We start from the raw sequence: 19,308 nt of genomic DNA on the forward strand, positions 1-19,308 counted from the left end.
TCAGTATGAGACGGTATGTTTCGGTATATTTCTGAGGCAGCAACAGAGCAGCGACCAAATTAAAAAAAAATAAATAAAAAAAATATACGTTATACAAAAGAACTATAAGACGAAAATCCGTGGAAGAGTAGAAAGGCTGGCCGAATATTTGAACATATATATATTTGCATAAGTAAAAGTGAATTTGTTTGCTTTTGCTTGGAGGATTTTTTATTGGTTCACAGCGAATCGCTGTTGTTGTGTATTGTTTATTTTAATGGATTTTGCCGCTTAACTAATGGCTACGGCTGCAGCGAGTTGCCCGGCAGTGGAGGCGGACACAGATGCCAGTAACCTAATCTCGGCTACTGTGGTGGCGGGCCTTAAAAACCTGGGCACGATTCTGACGCCCCCCATCACAAAGATTCTCATTGCGAATTCCCTCAAGTTGACCCTTCATCCGGACGCAAGTGAGAAAGACTACTATACCCGCTATATCTTCTTGGAAGTGATCTAATGCTAATGCATATCCCTATTCCCATTCCGTAAAGCCATTGCACCGGTGCCTGAAATCTATGCCAACAATGCTGCCAGCGCCAAGCAAAGCGAATATGCCGTCGTTGCCCTCTACGCTTTGGCCACCAAGCATGCCTGGGATGGACTGACACTCCGCCATCAATTGGAGGGTCTTGCGGTTCACAGCAGTGCCGTGGATGAGTTGACACGCGTCTACGAGGACAATCGGAAGGATCTGGTGCTGCGTCAACTGCAAGTGGGACACAATTTTCCCCACATCACCGATGTCCAGTGGCGGATTGTGTGCGATGTAAAGTCCTCCACGTCCGCCAGCAGCACAGGCGTTGCCCAGTTTTGCATTAATCTTGGCCGGTTTCAGCAAAGCAGCGGCGAACGGATCACAATTGTGGAGTTCGTGTGCAACGCCGAGGAGCTACATTCGCTGATCAATCGGCTAAAGGAGATCGAGAGGCATTGCAATCAAATGGCCATTAGATAGTAGGAACAAAACAATCTTATAATGTATATTCTCGCAGTATATAACAAGTCGTCTGTCTATGTAAGCCATATACAAAGTCGAAGTTAATAATCTAACCAGTTACCACAGTTCTAATCACAAATAGGCTTTATCTTCGTAATTTAGCAGCCTCCATGCCACTCCTCTCCTCTAATGTGGTGGGCAGATAATTGTACTGAGCGGTCTTCCGTTAAAAGAGCCTGTTATAGTTCAGCTGGTCGTCGTTGGGCGACAGAATCTTCAGTAGGACATCGTAGTTGCTTGGCGCCGTACAGTAAATAGTCCCTGAGAAGTGGGTATTGTCATTCTCCTCGGCAGCAATCACCATGCATTGGTTTTTGATGGTCAGACTCATATTCAGCCCGCGGAAACGCGAATCCTGCTTGTACAACATGGCATCCTCTTTGGGCATAAAGTAGGGTCGTCCACTGAACGGATTTAGGAAGTCCGCCCAGAAGCCCATCGATAAGAGACGATCGCTGATGTCTCTGGCGGCCAGCACAAACTTGAAAGGATGAGTAAAAGGATTAGTGAATCGCAAAAAAATGTATTCGTTTGAACAGCTCTACCTTGGTGGCGCCTGTTTCGATGTCACCATCATAGCTCAAGGTGAGCAACGTAATGGCCGTATCCTTGCTTGCAACGGCGCGCACTGGGAACAGTTCGATGAGGGTGTCACGTATCAGCATGGGACACTGGCAGCAGGAGATCTCAAGGCTCGACTTGTCCTTATTTTCCTCTTTGTTGAAATTCACTATCTCCGAGAGTGGAGCCATCAGCTCAATGGTGGAATTATAGCCCTGCCAGGCTGGGCCAAAGCCATTTGGCAAGTAGAAGCGATTGCTCTTTGTGGCAGTCAACTCCCAGTTCAGCTCGGACTCTATGCTGTTGAGATCGTCGTCGGCGAGCTCACGAGTCCTGGTCACAATCTTAAACGGACTGCCTGCGTCCGAAGGGGATCCGCGCTTTGAGTAGTTTACTGCGCTTATCATGGCAGCCATTGGAATATCTGCGCTGAATAACCCAGTCCGGCCGCGGATGCGGGCTGTTGTCGGTACATGCCAGATGCGGCCCACAGTTTCGAGTGTGCGAATCAGTGTACGCGACATTATTATATCATAAGCTACTGCAAATGCGTAAAAATCATTGGCAATGAAAATGGAATGGTCACTGTGTCACACTCTACTGTCATGATATCCCAATACGTACTTAATTTCTTGCGCTTGGATGAGGTACTTCTATATAATGGCACGGATTTGAGAGAAATTAAAATGTACGTAGAATTTACTTTTAATCTGGTATAGTTTGTTTACTATAATGTATTTATTTATTTTTCTTTTTCACTTTGACTTTTGACCAGTGTGACCGTAGATTTATCGTAAAAATATACCGTCCGACCCTCAAAAATATACCGAAATATGCCGTCTCATTTTGAAAATATACCGTAAATATACTGACGATGTCAAGTTCCATTATACATATTCCTCGATTTTGATATTCCATGGAATATTACTAGCTAGCTAATACCCTCAGATCCAAATGTATAATTTTTTTCGATTATTAAATCAATTTCCTACAAGACTGTTCAACTTTAAGTTCTTGTCTTTATTGGATTTTTTATAAAATAAGGTTTAGGGACAACAATGTAATTACTAAAGGCGACACCTTATGGGAAAATGTAAACGTTTTAAAAATGTTTGCCCGTTTTTTTTTTTCATATAAGCCCCATAGAGGCGCCAGTGGGAAAAACCTCTGTTATCCTCTCTTTGACATGCCGTTATTTTCCGAGATTTTTGAAAAAATTGAGATTTTGATGGTTAAAGATCAGGTATTCGATGTTGATCACGAATTAGTATTCGATATGGCCAGGGACATGGCTCTAAGTGGTATTTCTACACGGTTTCTACACTGGTGCAGTTGTCAAGAGGGTGTCTTACCCGATTCAAGTTCGATTATCAATACTATCGACTGGATACGAGTGGTGCGCGCCAAATAGAAATCATTTGAAAGTGAATGAGCGAAAAGGTAGTTCAAAAGTAGTTCTTCAGTTTAAACCGTGCTACAAACAGTCTTGGGGCCCCAGGAAAATGCTACAAACTTCTGTTTTTCGTTGTTGCAAGCGCGCTTGCAATATTTATTTAATGTTGCATATACATAAAATAGATGTATATACGTCATATGTGTGTGTGTGTGTGTGGGTGTGTGTAAATTAAATTGTTTTTGTAGTACAAAAGTTATAACAAAATAAATAACAAGAAATTATTTAATACATACAATATTACTCAAACATACATATTATAATCGTAATGCAATCGAGCACGCATCCCACGATTGCCATACATTTTGGTTTACCAGGTGAAGTCCTCCCTCCAGCCCATTTCCCAAAAAAAACCCCTCTTTCGCTTCCATTTCCGTGTCCGCCGTTGGGTAAATAATGAAATACAAGCACAGGCATGGGAAGTGGGGACCGGATCGGACTGGTCTGAACTGAACTGAACTGAAGTGGATGAAGGTGTAGATGAAATGCCACCGCTCAGACATTGGTGGGCGCATCCATGCCACAGATGACCGACTTGACGACTGCCGCTGCCGAAAGGGCGGCAAAGTTCTGCCACTTGCGGGTGGACATGCCGTCCTTGTAGTCGGAGATGCCCTTGACCAGAATGAAGCTCTCGCGGCAATTGCCGATAATGCTGTCAAGGACGCTGCTCATCTCCACATCGGTGGCCAGGAGGCCGTACTTGCGAGCAAACTGGGTGCGCAGATCGTCGCTGCGGACGAGATCCCGGCCAGAGCCAATCGGACCGAGATGCAGCCGCAGGCGGGGCACACCGTTCACCTCGTCGGCGGCAATGGGATGGGCCACCTCGATGACCTCGTTGTTGCCGATGTTCATGAAGAGCTTGTCCGTCTTGGGGTCCGGCCGCCCGAAGTCGCTCTCCGTCTTCTGGGCGAGCGTCTGCTGGGCCTGACCCAGATAGCTCTCCCAAGGACGCTTCAGCTCCATGTTTGCCTGCAGACTCTCGGCGATCTGCTGCAGTGAGTCGTTGATCGGAAAATAGGTCTTCACATCCTCGCCGCTCTTGTACAAATACACATACGGCTTCTCCTTGCTGTAATTGAATGATTGAATCGTATTCGGACTCGGACTAAGACTCAGACACGTACCTGTTGCTTAGGAGTGCCCGCTGTTTGTCCACGTACGAGATGACCACATCGCCCAGCCTCACATGCTTCTTGTAGTCGGTGTAGTGCGGCACACCGCCGGCGACGCCCACTATGAAGACAAAGTCCACCTTTTGGAATGTGCCCAGGAGCCGTGTGGTCGTGTTGCCCGTGGCAGTCATCGCCTCCCTGGTGCTGCCAACCGACGGTAGCTTTGTGCTCACTATCCGGTGTGCCCCAATGTTGCCCAAGGTATAGACATTCGATTCACCTGCGCAGAGACGGAAAGGAGAATGGAAGAACAAAACTCAGTCAATCATTCATTCCTGGATTCATTGGCGTGGTGGTTAGGGGGGTACTTAACACACATATCAACATGGAACATGGGTGCTCGGATTTTGTACAGGGTGATGGAACAGAGTGCGTGACTGGTGCGTAATCAATCCCCCAAAATGATACAAACACAAACATCAGTCCCTCCTTGGACAATCCTTTACCATAACAACACAAAACAAACAGTACAAAACTCACGAAAACATGGAAACAAACAGAACACAGAACGAAGCATATCGGAGGCCAATTTTGAAAGTTGATCTGCAACAGGCCAGGCCCTCCTCGAATGGTGGCAGGAAGGTTTCCCACGAGTTTGACAATTATTACAAGCTCATACATATATGTACAATATAATGCCGATATCCCATACAAGTGTTGCTTAAATTAAGTTATTTTTGCAGTCAAATCTTGGCCTCGATTTGTGTGCAGCAGTTTTAGATGTGGATGTGGACGTACATAGATATTGGATATTGGAGATGTTTGGACTTGTGTATGGCTTACCAAATCTTCGTTTCTTTTTTGATTTTCTTAGGGTGTTCGTTAGATTGGGATCGGAATCTGTTACGGGTGGTATGCACATTCGAATGGGGTGTGGCAGAGTGGGGGAGGTTAATGTTTTGTGGTATTCGTGTGTCGCGCAGTCGCCGGGCAAGCAAAAACAAGCAATAATTTTATGCAAATTCATTCAATAATTGTTGTTGCGTAATAGTTTCATGGCGATGGGGTTGCCACCCGAGTCGTGGTTAGGATACGATTAAGAGGGGGGGGGGAGGAGCGACAAAGAGAGAGAAAAAGAGAGAGAGAGAGAGTTGAGATATTATTAGTGAGGAGCTTGAGGATGGAGGAAGTACAGAACGTTTGCCAGCATTCTATCGTCCACAATCGACTAATGGCCCCTCCACCTACCGACTGTGGTGTAGCGAACGAAGGTCTCCTTGTTCTCGAGCATCGCATCCACCGCCAGCTTCTCGCAGTACTGCGCCGTGATGATGGCAATCGTCGGCTGCTTGTTGGAGGCTATCGTCGGCATCTGTTTCACCACCTTGATCTCCTTGTCCTCGTGATGGATGCGGGTGTAGGCATTGTACTCCATCGACTTGATCAGGCCCCGCTCCTGCAGCGACTGTATGACCAGCAGTACGTCCTGCTCGCTCCATCCGTAGTCCCTGCGAAAACAAATGACATGGGATTTTAGTTGAAAGCTCCACTGGCTGATGGATGCGAGCCACACTCACTTGGCCAGGTCCTCGGGCGAAACGGGATTGGGATAGGCCTGCTCGATCAGCTCGAGCACCTTCTCCTGTGTCAGCGGCGGAGATTCGAACTGCGATTCCTCCAGAGAAACTGCCAAAGAGAGGGAGAGGGAGAGACCACCATCAGTACAGATCAGATAAAGTCAGAGCTGGAGGAGCTAAGGCGCCTGGCTGCGGGGGTTATACGAGCATTTTCATATCGCTGCAGGGGCCGTGAACGATGCAACAATGTTAGCAGGTGGGCGTGGCTGGTGGGCTGGTTAGGCAGTGGGTGTTGTCAGGACGAGGACGGCACTGGGGGGTGTTTCCGAGCGGTTTCGTTTGTCGAGAGACGATTAAAATGCCCAAGCAGCGTATTTTAATTGCTGTCTGCAGACAAATTGGTCTCTCAACGTGTCATTTGGGTCGGCGGAGGAGTGGGAGAGAGGGCCCCAGAGGGACGCAATGCGCAATGGACACTGATTCCTGGTTGCAAAAGGCAACGACCTGCAACGTCTGCAGTTGGAGCAGCACAGGGCAACAGGGTAGCGTTTGAGGAGCAAGCAGTTCAACATAGGCATAGTTTGGGAAGCGCTCCTTGCAAGCAGCAAGGACAGCAGCACGTGGCTCGGCCGACGCTTGAGAGTCAGCACAGTTTGGTGGTAGTCACTTTACTGTTTTTTGAGCAGCCTACCACAACAGTTTCAAAATCAATGCATCAAGCTGTTCAGCATACACATAGCTACTACTTAGGAAATACAGTAAACACAGTTGTGGGCGTCTTGATTGCAGTTGCAGTTCAGAAGCTTTGGCATTGGGTTTTACGATGACTGAAGGACCGCCAACTACAGTTTTGGTAGCTTTGGCAAGCAGTTCACCTGCCAACAGTTGTTCGAGCTTTGGCAAGTAGTTTTCTCAGTAGTAAGCTGCAGTTGCTACAGTTTCAAAATACACGTACAGCTGCTTGATCCGAAGAGGTTGTACAGTTGCCAAGCCACTGGTTTAAGCAGTATTTATTATATTTGTTTAAATTCGCTTTAACATTTATATTTTCAGTGCTTTTGGATTTTGTTGTAGTGTTGGTTTTAGAGCGTGCATTTAGTACGAAAAAACGGAACGAACAAAACAGAACAGAACAAACAACAACGAGTGGAAAAAGAGAGAGAGAGAGAGAGAGAAAAAGTAGTGGTCGGAAGGGGGGTAAGCGTCAGACACCACGGAAACGACACGCGGATTAGATGATTAGTTGCGGGAGGACCGGAAGTGCGGCAATCACTTCCGCCTGGCACTCAGCTGATCCGTGTACATGTCCAGCCAAATGGCCTTCATCAGATCGCCGCCATCACCTGTTTTCCTCTGCGCCAGCAGCGCCTCCTCGAACTTGCGATTGCAATCGCCGTAGCAGTAGATGATGTAACCATCCCGAGCTGCTTCCCCAGGAACGGGGATGACCCCAATCGAGTCGAATCGAATCGAATCAAATCAAAGATTAACAGGAGATGACGACAAAACAGGTCTCTGCTTCAGAGCAGGCTGTACTTACGCGGACGCGATGGCGGGGCCGATGTCTGCTCCAGGATCCGCAGCTCGATCTCGATCGACTGGATCTCCGAGTATCCGTGCTGCATCAGCTTCATGATCTTCTTGATGAAGCCCACATAGTCTGCAAGAGAGCGGGACAGATAAGTCAATCATCACCAGCGAAAACGCCCGCAACTGTACCTCTGGGAAAGTCCTGCGGACTGACGAGCTCCTTGAAGAAGTCCTGGGCAATGTGGGCCTGCTTCTCGTCGTTGGTCAGCCAATCGCGGAACCAAAAGCGCAGCGTGCGCGACTCCTGCGAGTGCTTGCCCGTATTGGCGCTGACGAGGAACACCCGAAACTCCAGCGAGAGGGCGGCCGCCTTGCTGGCGCTCTTCTGCCCGGCGACCGTGTCCTTGTTGATGATGATGCCCGTGTGATCGCCGCCGGCCACGTGCACCCGGTCGTTGATCTCGTCCACCAGCTTCCTCTCGATGAGGATCACCGTGCTGTTGGCTGTCTTGCCTCGGGGCGTCATCACGACCTGCTCTGTCCGCGGCGGTGTCTGGCTCCTCCGAGAGGCGCTCGTGTTCTGGCTCTCTGTCTGTTCGCCAGTTGTGGCGCCTCCGCCAACCAGCGGGGCTGCGACACTTTTATTGCCGTGCTGCCATTTGTTGTTACTGTTATTGCTGCTATAACTGTTGTTGCTGTTGCTGTTGCCATTCGGCAGGACCCCATTGGCGCTGCCGTTGCCGTTGCCGTTGCCTCCATTCGATGTCTGCGATTTGTTTGGCTTGGGGGGCGGCGGCGGCGGCCCCATCTGTGTGTGAGTTCTCCGGTCTGACATATTTGTACGGTTCCGTCTACGTCTCCGATTCCAAGCTCGATTCCCTCTCTCTCCTCAGATCCGACCGTCTATATGGGCGATGGGATGTCCTTGGGCCCGAAAAACTTGATGATGTTGATTGCTGCCAAAAGAAAAGCAAAAGTTGTTGACTGTCAGCAAAGGCACAACAGAGGGGCACAGAGGGGTACAGAGGGGCACGGGTGCAGGTACAGGTACAGTGGAGCGTGCATGTCATGGGTTTTTCCTTGTTTTCTGGGGCTGCCAACTCTAGATCTAATAGATGGAGGGATATACATGGAAAACACTTCTGTCGGCCATTGGACACCCCTTGCAGGCCTTTGGAAACCCTATATTTAAAGTCCTCCTCCTTTCTTTATTGGTGTGTATGCCTTTATGCCTCGGAAAGACTCTCCACTGTGCCTGGCAGCGTATTTTTAGGCCAGGTACTCGCATTTCCATATCCCCGTGGCTCAAATGTTGCCCTCTGACGTTGTCTCTTGTTTCGTGGCTCTGGCAATAAGCCAAACAAAATTAGAATTCATAACTAATTGGTGTCATACATCCCCCCCCCCCCAGACCCCGACCCACCCCCGCGCACCTGCTGTGAAAAATGCGACCCAGTGACTCGCTGTCGACCTGCAAAACAGACCGATAAAACGAGACCAAAACAAACGAAGAAACGCAAGAGGGAAAATCAATAGGAAAACTTGGTAGCACGCTGCACCCCCCTCCCCCACCCACCACAGGGGTGCAGGCCAGACGCCTGGCCGGGTCCTGCTCGAAAGTTTTCCCCGCAATTAAAGCCAAAAGTCAACTTCCGGCCAAAGAGCAGCCGCAAAAAGAGTTTTTTGAACTCTCACGGGGACAACAGAAACCGAGAGACACCCCCCCACCACCACCCACTGGGGCGTTGGGGGTGGCTTGTGTCCGCATATTTGCATAGCGAAGGGGTAGGGGGTTCCCCCCAGGGAAAAGGCGAATGAACCGGGCAAAAGGCAAAGGGAAATGCAACCAACAAAATTCCAAGGAAATGAAATTTACATTTTTCTATCCACCATTCGAGAATGCCACATGCCACATGCCACATGCCACATGCCACAGGGGTGTGCCTCAAGGGTGCTTTAAGAGTTCTTCTCTCGAGCAAAACTGTTGAATGGATCCATCCATCTATTCCAAAAGTAGCACCCCTCCTTGATCTGTCATTGGATGGGTCCTATCGAAGGCTATATCTGGTTAAAATCTTGCAATCTGGGCTTACAGGACTTGCAGGAAGCAGGTTTCTTAGGGACTAGCGCCGAAAGGATTAAGGATTGAAAGGTATCAGGTCTGTGGAGGCTGAATAAAGTCCCTTATTTTCTCTAGAAATGGTTGAGCACCTGCTGTACTTCCATTCCGCTGGAGGATTTGCCTTTTTGTATATTCCTATACGATTCTGTACGTATTTACTGCCCTCCTTCATGGTGTTCTAAGATTATTGTAGGGCTAAAAGGGCGGGATCTCTACTTCAACCACAAGTGTCCGCTTTTGCGAATGTCTACTGTTCAATAGTTGGGATGCAAATGAGAGATGGGCAGCATAGAGATATGTGTACTTTGTGACTGAATTTTCTGGTAATTCCCCTTTAAACCAAACCCAGTGCTTGTCAGACCCTCACTGGCAGTCTGACAGTCACAGTCGCAGACGAAGAGTTTCAGAAACTTGATTCTTAATTAGATTAAAGAGATTCTTCACAGCCAAGCCCCCCTTAACCCCTTCAATCCCCCCTTAACCCCTTCAACCCCCCCCCTTAACCCCTTATTTTCGTGTGTCAAGGGTGCAGCAGCAGCAGCACTCGAATTTCATGAGCCGGAAATTATTTGCCGTCTGGTCTGCGATTTCAATTAAAAACAAAAAACAGGCACATCAAGTACAGTCCCGCCCCTGGGTACCGTACCCCTTTCGAAAGTGCATTTTCTTCACTTCCGCTGCCCCGTTTTGGGGAGTTTTCCTATAGTTGGGCGATCTTTTGGGGCCATTCGGAGATCCCATCCCTCTGGCCAGTGCCTGGCGATGCGTAACTCCCAGAGGTCGAATGGATGGCTGTTCAGAGGGCAGGGAAAAAGGGGTTTGGCTGCCAGCAGCGAAAACATTTTATGCTTGACAGAGCCCCAGTCACGTGTCCAGAGGAAAGAGCAGGAAACTGTGGAGGCAAAGAGGCGCTACAAGGGGATCAATATGGTGGAGCGGGGCGAGCGGCGAGGGGCGAGGGGCGAGGGGAGTACCACCATCCAGCATCGTTTCAGCAGCCCACACTTTGAATCTCTCTTTAAAGAACTCTTTTTTTCCACTCGAATTTAATGCATTGCGGGTCTGAGACCCTGCCCACAGACAGGCCACAGCCCGCCCTCATGCCTCATGCGCACAACAGCGGCCACACGAATAGCAAACACTCAAGTTGCCATAAGTGAAATGGACACTGGAGATGAGAGGGATAATCTAGAGATTTAAAAGCAATCGAAAGTTAGTTTTTGGCGGGGAAATTGTTAAAGAAAAAGCTCCAGAGGAAAGGCTTATCGGAACAACAAATACACACTCGTATCAGCGACAGTCCACGCTTCCATGAGGCCCATGAAAGGAAACCTTTGGCTCCTTTGGCAGGGAGATTTTCGTATGGGGAAGGATCTGAGAAGCTATATCTTGAGCAGTGTACAGGGGGCCAGAGCTATGGAGTGCCCACCCTCGTCAGGAAAGATACACAGCCATTGCGATGTTCGAAACACTCTATAGGAAAGCAAACTTCCAGCGATAAAAGTGGTTCGGAGCCCATTCGAATTGGAGGCACGTAGGCATCGTAGAAACTTTGCCACATTTCTATAACTGTGACCCCAATCGTACAGGCAGTACGGAGGCATACTCATGGCATGCACTGTAGATAACCAATACTTGCGGTTTCCTGTTGCGAGTGTGGGAAGTGAGGCGAGGTGGTGGTGGCATGTGGCAAGCAAAACGAGCAATCTTCCAGCAACAAAGATATTTAGAGATCTTCAGTGTTGTATAACAATACTAAAGCAACACTTCCATGCAAATGGGAATGGGAAACAAAGAAAAAAATCATTTTCAGTGTTGTATAACAACCAAACATCAATATAAAACACTGTCTAGTGAAGCAACAAAGTAAAACGAAAATATATTCCAACCGCAAAGTACAATCAAGAGATTTTCAGTGCTGGGTAACCACCAAAATGACACGTTTGGCAACACTGTTTCACCAAGCTAATGCAAAATGGAAATGGCAAACAAGGCTACATCTTCCAACCGAAAACTACGACCAAGAGACCTTCAGTGTTGTGTAACCACCAAAATGACACGTTTCGCAACACTGTTTGGTGACGCTAACCCCACTTTCCGGTTTCGTTTCGCATGCAAATGGAGAATCGGTAATGGGGGGAATGGCAAACAACGAAAAACCGTCGAATTTACATTGTATACTCGTTGTTCATGAAAGTAAATGAGCAAACGAGTGCTGGACACATAATCTATGTGGTTTATCTACAAAAAGTAACAACCGCTAATTACCGCATAATTTGTGTTAATTTTGTGTACCTTTTGGAACGTACGGATGGATTGCACGGCTGTAATTAGCCCCAAGAAACCGGCGAAATCGGGAGCCGGGGGTGTGGTCGGGACGTCCGGAGGTGATCCGAGGCGAAACGGAACGTGACTCAAAGTTGAAAAACTATTGAACCGATATACGAGTACGACAGACAAATAAGCAATTCTCTGACTCACAAATAAGGCAGAGGGCATGGGCATATGGCTTTGCCGATTGAGTGTTTCATTAATTACCAATCAACTCTGGGCGGTACGGAGAAGAGGCGATCGTGTCGCATCTGTTGAGTTTCTGGCCATATATTAATAGACCCCCGAACATCTCTGGACACTTTCATCATATTGTTACGAATCAGCTCCATTATGATGCCAAGGCCGGTCCAAAATTACGAGTATTTCTCCACATCCCATGCCCTCCAGCGCTCCTCCCTCTGCGGTCTTTCGGTCTTTCGTTCTTGGAACAGTGAATTTACTTTTCATTTGTTTACAAAACAATTTGCAAGCATTTGATTATGCTTTCATTTTGGAGGCAGCTCTACGGCTGCTTCATAATTTACGATTCCGAATTGGGGTAAAGATTAAGGAAATTCAAAGATCAACAGCGATGGAAAATATGTTTTTCTTTGCCGATTTCTATGGTGAAGATCCGCTGGATTACAACAACTATTTTCCACTTGACCAATTGAATTCATTTTCCCCTGAATATATTCTAAGAACTGGTGTTTTTTTCTGGCCCCAAAATCGTTACAGAATTCCCCATGAAATGACATGGCATCGATCCACTGGAATCAATAGTCGCCTAGATTTTTCCTTGAACTTTGGCTGCAAAAATGAAATATAATAATAAGTGAATCGTAATTTGCATATTTGAATGGCAGAAAAGCCCCCCCCAAGGAATGTTTTTAATTGGAGGCCCAGAGAGACCCTCGGCTGGGGTCCGAGGTCTGGGGTCTGGGGTCTGGGGTCTGGGGTCCCGGTCTCATCGAGAATTGGCGATCAAACTGCGGATGACGTCATCGTCCCACCCAGACTCTGACGCAATGTTTGCGGCATTTTGTGATTATTTTAATCGTGAAACAAGTTCGGGGGGGAAACTCGTGAGAGCAGCGGCGCCTGACCTTCGAAAAAGTACAATCTAAGCTTTGTCCGGGAGGGAGCGTGGGGGCGGAGAGGGGGGAACTAGATTTGAAATCTCGCCTGCCGCATGCGTCGTCGTTGTGTCTGGATCTGGCTGCTGCCTCGTTTGTGGCCAGATTCTTGCGCAAATCGGGGGAAAATATTTATACTCTCGAGACACACAATCCACACAGATATGTGTGTGTGTAGAGGCGATCCATCGCTTTAGTGGGACACCTTTGAGTCCATGAGGAGGAGGAGGAGGCGGAGGAGGCGGAGGAGCATGGGGCTGGGACTGGGGCTGGGGTGTCGTGTGGGCGATGTGTCTTCCTCTTGCCGACGACTGATGCAATATTCAGTTCTGTTGTGGCACCAAGTTTCGTCACAAGTGGCATGCGTCATCTGTGGTGCCCCTCCCCCTGCCGCCTGCCGCCAGCCGATTGAAGCGGTTGATCAATTAGCTCTGTGGATCAATATACCCCCTCCAATGCGTGGGTGGGTTGGATGGATGCCCCACCCCCCCACCAATGTCCAATTGCAGGCATGCACGCAACATCGCACTTGCCACGGGCTGGATCCGGCCACGCCGGCGAGATACCCTGTAAAAAGGCTGCCCCAAAAGAGGCAAAAGAAGACGAGGCTTCGTTCTTGGGTAATACTTTCTAGGAACTCTCATGGAGTGCCCCTGCCTCTGCCTCCGATCCACATCACCAATATACCCCCCATCCCAGGAAAAGGCTTTCTTTGTTTCGCCAACTTCTTGGAATTAGCGCCTGCGGGTGGTTCTTGGCTTCTTTGGGGTCTCTGCCGGGACGGGTGGGTGCTTAATAAATTAGACCACCAGCAGCAGCAGCAACAACGACTGTGCAGCAGTTTCTTGACAGTTTTATGGCCACGTAATACATCCCCGAATGCACCGCCACCCCACACGGCCCCGTCTTCCAGATGGGTTCTCCATTCACTGTGTCAGTGGTGGTTTTCTTTCAAGAGTGGGCTAAAGTGTGACCTACATTGCGCCTGGCCAGCGGGTGGGGAGGGGGGTGGGGGAGTAGCCCTTCCGGTTCTGGGGGATGAAGGGGGATAACGCACATAAGTAGTGCCGCAACTCGGACAACCCTTATGTTTGTTGTGGCGACGTGTGGTGGCCCATTTTGAAAGACGATTCATGGAAGATTCATGGCCGATTCATGGCTGATTCAAAGCCAATTCAAAGCCCATCCATAGCCCATCCATAGCCGATCCATAGCCGATTTATGGCCGATTCCTAGCCCATCCATACCCGATTCAAAGCCCATCCATAGCCGATCCATAGCCGATTCATAGCCGATTCATAGCCGATTCAAAGCCCATCCATGTCCGATTCATAGCCGATTTATGGCCGATTCCTAGCCCATCCATACCCGATTCAAAGCCCATCCATAGCCCATCCATAGCCCATCCATAGCCGATCCATAGCCGATACATAGCCGATTCCTAGCCCATCCATACCCGATTCAAAGCCCATCCATAGCCCATCCATAGCCGATCCATAGCCGATTCATAGCCGATTCATAGCCGATTCAAAGCCCATCCATGTCCGATTCATAGCCGATTTATGGCCGATTCCTAGCCCATCCATAGCCCATACATAGCCCATCCATACCCGATTCAAAGCCCATCCATAGCCCATCCATAGCCCATCCATAGCCGATCCATAGCCGATTCCTTGCCCATCCATACCCGATTCAAAGCCCATCCATAGCCGATCCATAGCCGATTCATAGCCGATTCAAAGCCCATCCATGTCCGATTCATAGCCCATCCATAGCCCATCCATAGCCCATCCATAGCCCATCCATGTGCCCCAAAAAGCAGCCAAAATGTGGGCAGCTTTTGCCCAAAACCAATGCCAAAGCGGCGTCTCCATTCCCCTCAACCCCTCTAGGCTCGTATTACAAATACAACTTTCAAATATGCCGCTGCCCCGCACACACAAGGGGGGCGGGGGGCGGGGGCAGGGGCAGGGCATGTGTGCCCCACTCACATCTCAAATATCATTTGATTATCGCATTGAGTGTACTCGTGAATGAGGCTAGCTCTGGGCTCCCATTCCCCCCTCGTGCCCCTCGTCCCCCTTCTCAGACATCATATCAATTTACAGCAACGCCCCATTTCCCGCCTCAATCTAGGGAGTCGCTCCAATGCCCCAAAGAGGCAAAGTGCGAAAACAAATCAAATCTAGAGAAAAAAAAACCGAATGGAAATTACGAGTATTTTTAAATGCAGAGAGGCAGCAGAGGCAGTAGAGCCCCCCTAGAGGCCCCTAGAGCCCCTCAGAGAACCCCAGAGAGCACCCTAGAGCCCGCCAGAGCCCCTCAGTACCCCTCAGAGCCCCTTAGTGGTCACTCAGCGCCCCTCAGAGCACCCCCAGAGGCCTCCCAAAGGCCCCCCAGAGCCATAGACAGATGTCGGACAAAGCAACGGGTGCTCCGGACACGAGCACGAGTATCTTCTTCAAAGGTTGAATGAACCGATTCGATCCCATCTCCGATTAGCGTAGCCCCGTCTCCCGCCTTCGGGGAAAAGGTGTCGAGCAAATAATCGCCAAAATATGGAGAGCAAAACAATGGAGATCTCCACTCTGGCAGGAGATCGAAACCATTTGAAACGGCTCTAGATTATAACCAGAGAAAAAAGCGGTAAAACTTGAATGGAGGCGAATCTCTAGGGATAGCATGGAATGCATTTGTGCAGAATGAATAGAATAGAACTTCCCTTCTTTATAGAGAAGTTCTACCGCGGAGAAGTGCCCAATAGATGTGCTCCAAGTGGCAGAACTCGAGATATCTTCCATACTATCCATGAGAATAATAAACTATTCGAGCACTAGCTAGTAGCTACTAGGGGCCTTCAGCTCTGCTGTTTACATTTCTCTAAAAATATGTTAATTAAATTAATGTTTTAAGGTTTATTACGCTCAGGAAATGTCTTTAAAGAGTTCTTTTGTACAAAGATCTGAAAGGTTTAGCCGTATTATAATTAATTGACTTTCAAGCGTCTTTAAATGGTATATTTAATGTTTATATATTGAATATACATACACGTTTCCAGCTAATTAAATATATTTTATATAAATCCAACTGAATTCCGTTCTTGGGTTGAAAAGCCGTATATTTCATTGAAATAGGGCAGATTTGTTCATACATTTTGCTCTGCGAATGGAACCCAAGGCTCCTTCAGTAATTGGCAGCATCCCATGCCATCCCATTCCATCCTTCCTTATGGATAGACCTCCCCCTTAGACACACAGACCAAATTTCATTATATTTTTAATCGAAATTTTTCTATACATTTTAATCAAATTTTGCACGGAATAAATTTCGATTGGTTCTAAAATATGTTACAAATAAGTTTCAATGTTTGCTGTCAAAATTTGTTGCCTCAACTCCAGAACTGGAAATTGAAAACCAAAAGTTTTTTATGGCCGAAATTTCTGCATACTGGTAGACCCTGAGAATGAGATCATTTTTAGACCTCTATTTGTATCTCTCTCGCTGTCGCTGTCGCTGTCGCTGTCGCTGCCGCTGTTGCTCTCGCTGTCGCTGTTGCTGTCTCTCTCTCTCACAGCTGTGTGTGTGTGTGTGTGTGTGTGTGTGTATTTCTGTGTTTGTGTATCTGTTTTTCGCTATGGGACTTCGTGTTTGGGTGCTTTTTTGTATACAATTTGGCTGGGCAAATGTTTTTGGCATCGTCAAAATTGTTGAAATATCCCCTGGCACTGGAACAACGTCAACATTGAACAAAACAATCGTTGACCGAAATGCAGTTCACGCAGAAATAAAACAATGAACGATTTCGGGGCGGGGGAGGGGGTGTCGAAGAGCTGGTCTCCGTGCACCTCCTAACAGCCTCGAGAGTTCCCGTTGTGGTCCACCGACGGCAGATCACGGAATGGACGGACCACGCTATAGAGCCCGTGATGCTCCCGGACATAGCCACGCATCACGGCCATGTCGAGCTTCTCCGCCACACCGTTCCAGAAGCGCCAGTCTTCGGGCTTTGGCTGCGGATTCAGATCGACATCGTACAGATATGTACATCGTGCAAACATTGGATGAAGAATGGAAGGACATACCTTATTCCTGCGGTTCACCTCCTCAAAGATATCCTCGAGGGTGGCTGGTTCCTGGAAAGAGGCCACCACGGGGATAACCTGAGCGGAGAATCGAGAGAACCGGGACACGGTCATGTCCGGGTGGTATTCCAGTTTCATCTTGTTACGGTCTTTTGAGATTCACTACGCTTACAGTACGTTTGTTACGCTTTACTGTTTTCCTTTTTTTTTTAGTCTTAATAGATTGAAAAGGGATTGTGAACTCCACAAGGAAAGCCGAGCGATTGACTGACAAATCAAAGGTTTCTTTGGCAATGGATTTGTTTCGGTCGAGGGAACAGCACGTTCTATAGAGATTTGACGGAGCAGCAAATGACAAGTAGCCTTAGGCATTTCACTTATGGGCGACTTGTAGTACATCGAATCAATATGCCTTGACGCCCGTTTTCCAGGGTAGTAGTCCGGAGGGTAAACGGAAATGGACTTGGATTATTTGAGAGCGCACATAGAGAACCCAAAACAGAATAGTTATCAACGAAATTCAAGTAATAAAACTGCACAGGGAGAGGGGGAGAGACGCAGAGTGGCCGAGAACGAGACAGTCATAAAGGGTAATCGTTTTTGGCTCAGCTTAATGGAGGTCAATATCGTTATACAGCCTTGTCCCCGTCCCCGTCTCTGTCTCGAAATATAAATTCAAATGCACCGAACAATTGTCTACGATAGAGCCCCGAGCCCCGTACGTTCGAAGCCGTAATCCGATCTTTCAGATGAATAGAGGCCACCCTTGGAAAGGAGAAAATGTGGCATAAATCCGCATAAAAATTTCCGTTTCGGGAACGTTTGCTCTCCGTTCGCTTATGGTACATTTTTCACAGCCAATCAGCCTGTATCTTATTTTAGGTACTACCATTTTGAGCACTCGAATGATTCACATCTCGGAGCTTAAGGCGAAAAATATTCCAAGAACTTTTCGAACACAAAAAGCTACCCGAAAAGGGTATTGACTATTTCTCTTTAGTCATCAGTTTCGCGGGCCCTGAAGTGGAGTGTTTATAAATAGATGTGTACATGTTTTTGGTGAAAGTACAACAAAGACATTGTTGTGGGGGCGACGCTGGCCCTAGAGGCCCCCACCACTTGTACTACAATCCCCGCATGGGACACTCACCTGTTGAACGTTGAGGGTCCGCAAATGACGTGGTTTTTGTTGTTTTTTTTTTGGTTTTTTGTATTATATGTGCAACCGGTTTGTACTTTTTCGGCTATTTTTATTGTTTATTTCTTAATGGGTTTTGTTCTTCTACACGGAGAGAAAAAAGAAGAGCTTTACAAACACGAAGTGTGCGAAAAATTTCATATCTTATCTTATCGGAAGAGGGGAGAGGAGAGCATAAAGAGCACGGAGTGCGGTGTGCGGTGTGGAGCAGGTGGAGGAATGTCTCATTATCATCAAATGATAAGAGGCACATCGATATAGTGGTTTCGTTCTGTTTGTTGTTTGGTGATTTCGGAACGGGCCTGTGATGGGGTTGTAACTACAATAAATAGTCCCGTCCCCGCTGACTGTGCTCTAAAATTGCACGCTGACGTCAGGCTGCGCTCCAAAAAGGTAGGGAGGATGAGTCACCTCTCACACTCCCTCTCTCACTCTCCCACCCTCTTTCTCTCTGCCGATCTAGCGTTCTTCCACTGACGTCATAAGCTCAGCAGCGGATAGGACAACAAAGGGGAGGCAGAGAAGACAATAGGGTTGCACTTGAAACGGTATCCACAAACCGAACCGGTTCACCTTCAGCTGATCACAGCCCCGCGCCATCCTACCACTGCTCTGGCTCTCCTCACTCCATTCAAAATCTCAAAAAATTGCTGCTGCGCCGTTTACTTGCACAACACAACAACACGAAAACAAAACAACAAATACCAACAGAATTTCCAACAAACTAAAAGATAACATTATCTAGACATAGGTACAATGTGTATTGTGTGTGCTTATACATAGGTACACACGCGTTCCGTTTCAAAAACTCTCTGGTTGTATTAATAAATTACAGTGTCCGAAAATGCGCGCGCGTCACTTACACTTTTACACTGAACAGCACGCACAAAACAAAAAACACACAGTCGAGTTCTGCTCAGTACACTTACGCCAAAATGCCGGCAAAACAAATTGGAGAGAAATAAAGTGTGGACCCGTCGTCGGTGCGTGCGGTTCGAAAAAAAAAACAAAAGTAAACATCCAACTCTACACGGGGAACTACGGATTTGCTACAGAATGGGAGGAAAAAGAGGGTGTGAAGAACGGGCAAAAACGCCCAGAAAAGCCAACTGATGGATTGTAGAATCCACCCCTTTTTTCCAATATACCTTGGAGGCAAAAGCCAATTTTGTCATCAAGGTA

The 19,308-nt window shown here is 47.8% G+C and overlaps 3 protein-coding genes across 7 annotated transcripts; 1 reads left to right on the forward strand and 2 right to left on the reverse strand.

Annotated features, from left to right (window-relative positions):
- The first annotated feature begins 79 nt into the window (after positions 1-79).
- Positions 80-1,108, forward strand: LOC6598246 (COMM domain-containing protein 3). The gene is made up of 2 exons (XM_002023380.2): positions 80-449; positions 531-1,108. The coding sequence occupies exons 1-2, from the start codon at positions 278-280 to the stop codon at positions 992-994; spliced, it is 636 nt and encodes a 211-aa protein (XP_002023416.1). The 5' UTR covers positions 80-277; the 3' UTR covers positions 995-1,108.
- Positions 992-2,290, reverse strand: LOC6598245 (methylmalonic aciduria and homocystinuria type D homolog, mitochondrial). Its single transcript, XM_002023379.2, has 3 exons — positions 2,222-2,290; positions 1,582-2,138; positions 992-1,517 (listed from the first exon to the last, which is right to left on the reverse strand). The coding sequence occupies exons 2-3, from the start codon at positions 2,119-2,121 to the stop codon at positions 1,203-1,205; spliced, it is 855 nt and encodes a 284-aa protein (XP_002023415.1). The 5' UTR covers positions 2,122-2,138; positions 2,222-2,290; the 3' UTR covers positions 992-1,202.
- A 971-nt stretch (positions 2,291-3,261) lies between these two features.
- On the reverse strand, positions 3,262-19,177 carry LOC6598244. Of its 5 annotated transcripts, none has more exons than XM_026990359.1 (10): positions 19,056-19,177; positions 18,079-18,210; positions 7,465-8,231; positions 7,286-7,405; positions 7,089-7,169; positions 5,746-5,854; positions 5,417-5,676; positions 5,012-5,068; positions 4,181-4,448; positions 3,262-4,125 (listed from the first exon to the last, which is right to left on the reverse strand). In XM_026990359.1, the coding sequence occupies exons 3-10, from the start codon at positions 8,108-8,110 to the stop codon at positions 3,546-3,548; spliced, it is 2,121 nt and encodes a 706-aa protein (XP_026846160.1). In that variant the 5' UTR covers positions 8,111-8,231; positions 18,079-18,210; positions 19,056-19,177; the 3' UTR covers positions 3,262-3,545. The 5 variants fall into 5 exon arrangements, with proteins under 5 accessions (XP_026846160.1, XP_026846159.1, XP_026846161.1 ...); XM_026990358.1 differs by having other exon boundaries at positions 18,990-19,177; XM_026990360.1 differs by lacking the exon at positions 5,012-5,068 and having other exon boundaries at positions 18,990-19,176.
- Between the last annotated feature and the right edge of the window lie 131 nt (positions 19,178-19,308).

The sequence above is a fragment of the Drosophila persimilis genome, unplaced genomic scaffold (assembly GCF_003286085.1).
Source record: "Drosophila persimilis strain 14011-0111.01,24,50 unplaced genomic scaffold, DperRS2 tig00000579-arrow-pilon, whole genome shotgun sequence".
Lineage (NCBI taxonomy): Eukaryota > Metazoa > Arthropoda > Insecta > Diptera > Drosophilidae > Drosophila > Drosophila persimilis.

Bases quoted from the DNA above. Each gene is read 5' to 3' on its own strand.
- LOC6598246 (XM_002023380.2), top strand. From the start codon at position 278: ATGGCTACGGCTGCAGCGAGTTGCCCGGCAGTGGAGGCGGACACAGAT. The intron at 450-530 runs GTGAGAAAGACT...CATTCCGTAAAG, and splicing joins GACCCTTCATCCGGACGCAA to CCATTGCACCGGTGCCTGAA.
- LOC6598245 (XM_002023379.2), bottom strand. From the start codon at position 2,121: ATGTCGCGTACACTGATTCGCACACTCGAAACTGTGGGCCGCATCTGG. The intron at 1,518-1,581 runs GTAGAGCTGTTC...CATCCTTTCAAG, and splicing joins TCGAAACAGGCGCCACCAAG to TTTGTGCTGGCCGCCAGAGA.
- LOC6598244 (XM_026990359.1), bottom strand. From the start codon at position 8,110: ATGTCAGACCGGAGAACTCACACACAGATGGGGCCGCCGCCGCCGCCC. The intron at 5,855-7,088 runs GTGATGGCGGCG...TCTCTTTGGCAG, and splicing joins GCTGGCGCAGAGGAAAACAG to TTTCTCTGGAGGAATCGCAG. The intron at 5,677-5,745 runs GTGAGTGTGGCT...TTGTTTTCGCAG, and splicing joins TCGCCCGAGGACCTGGCCAA to GGACTACGGATGGAGCGAGC.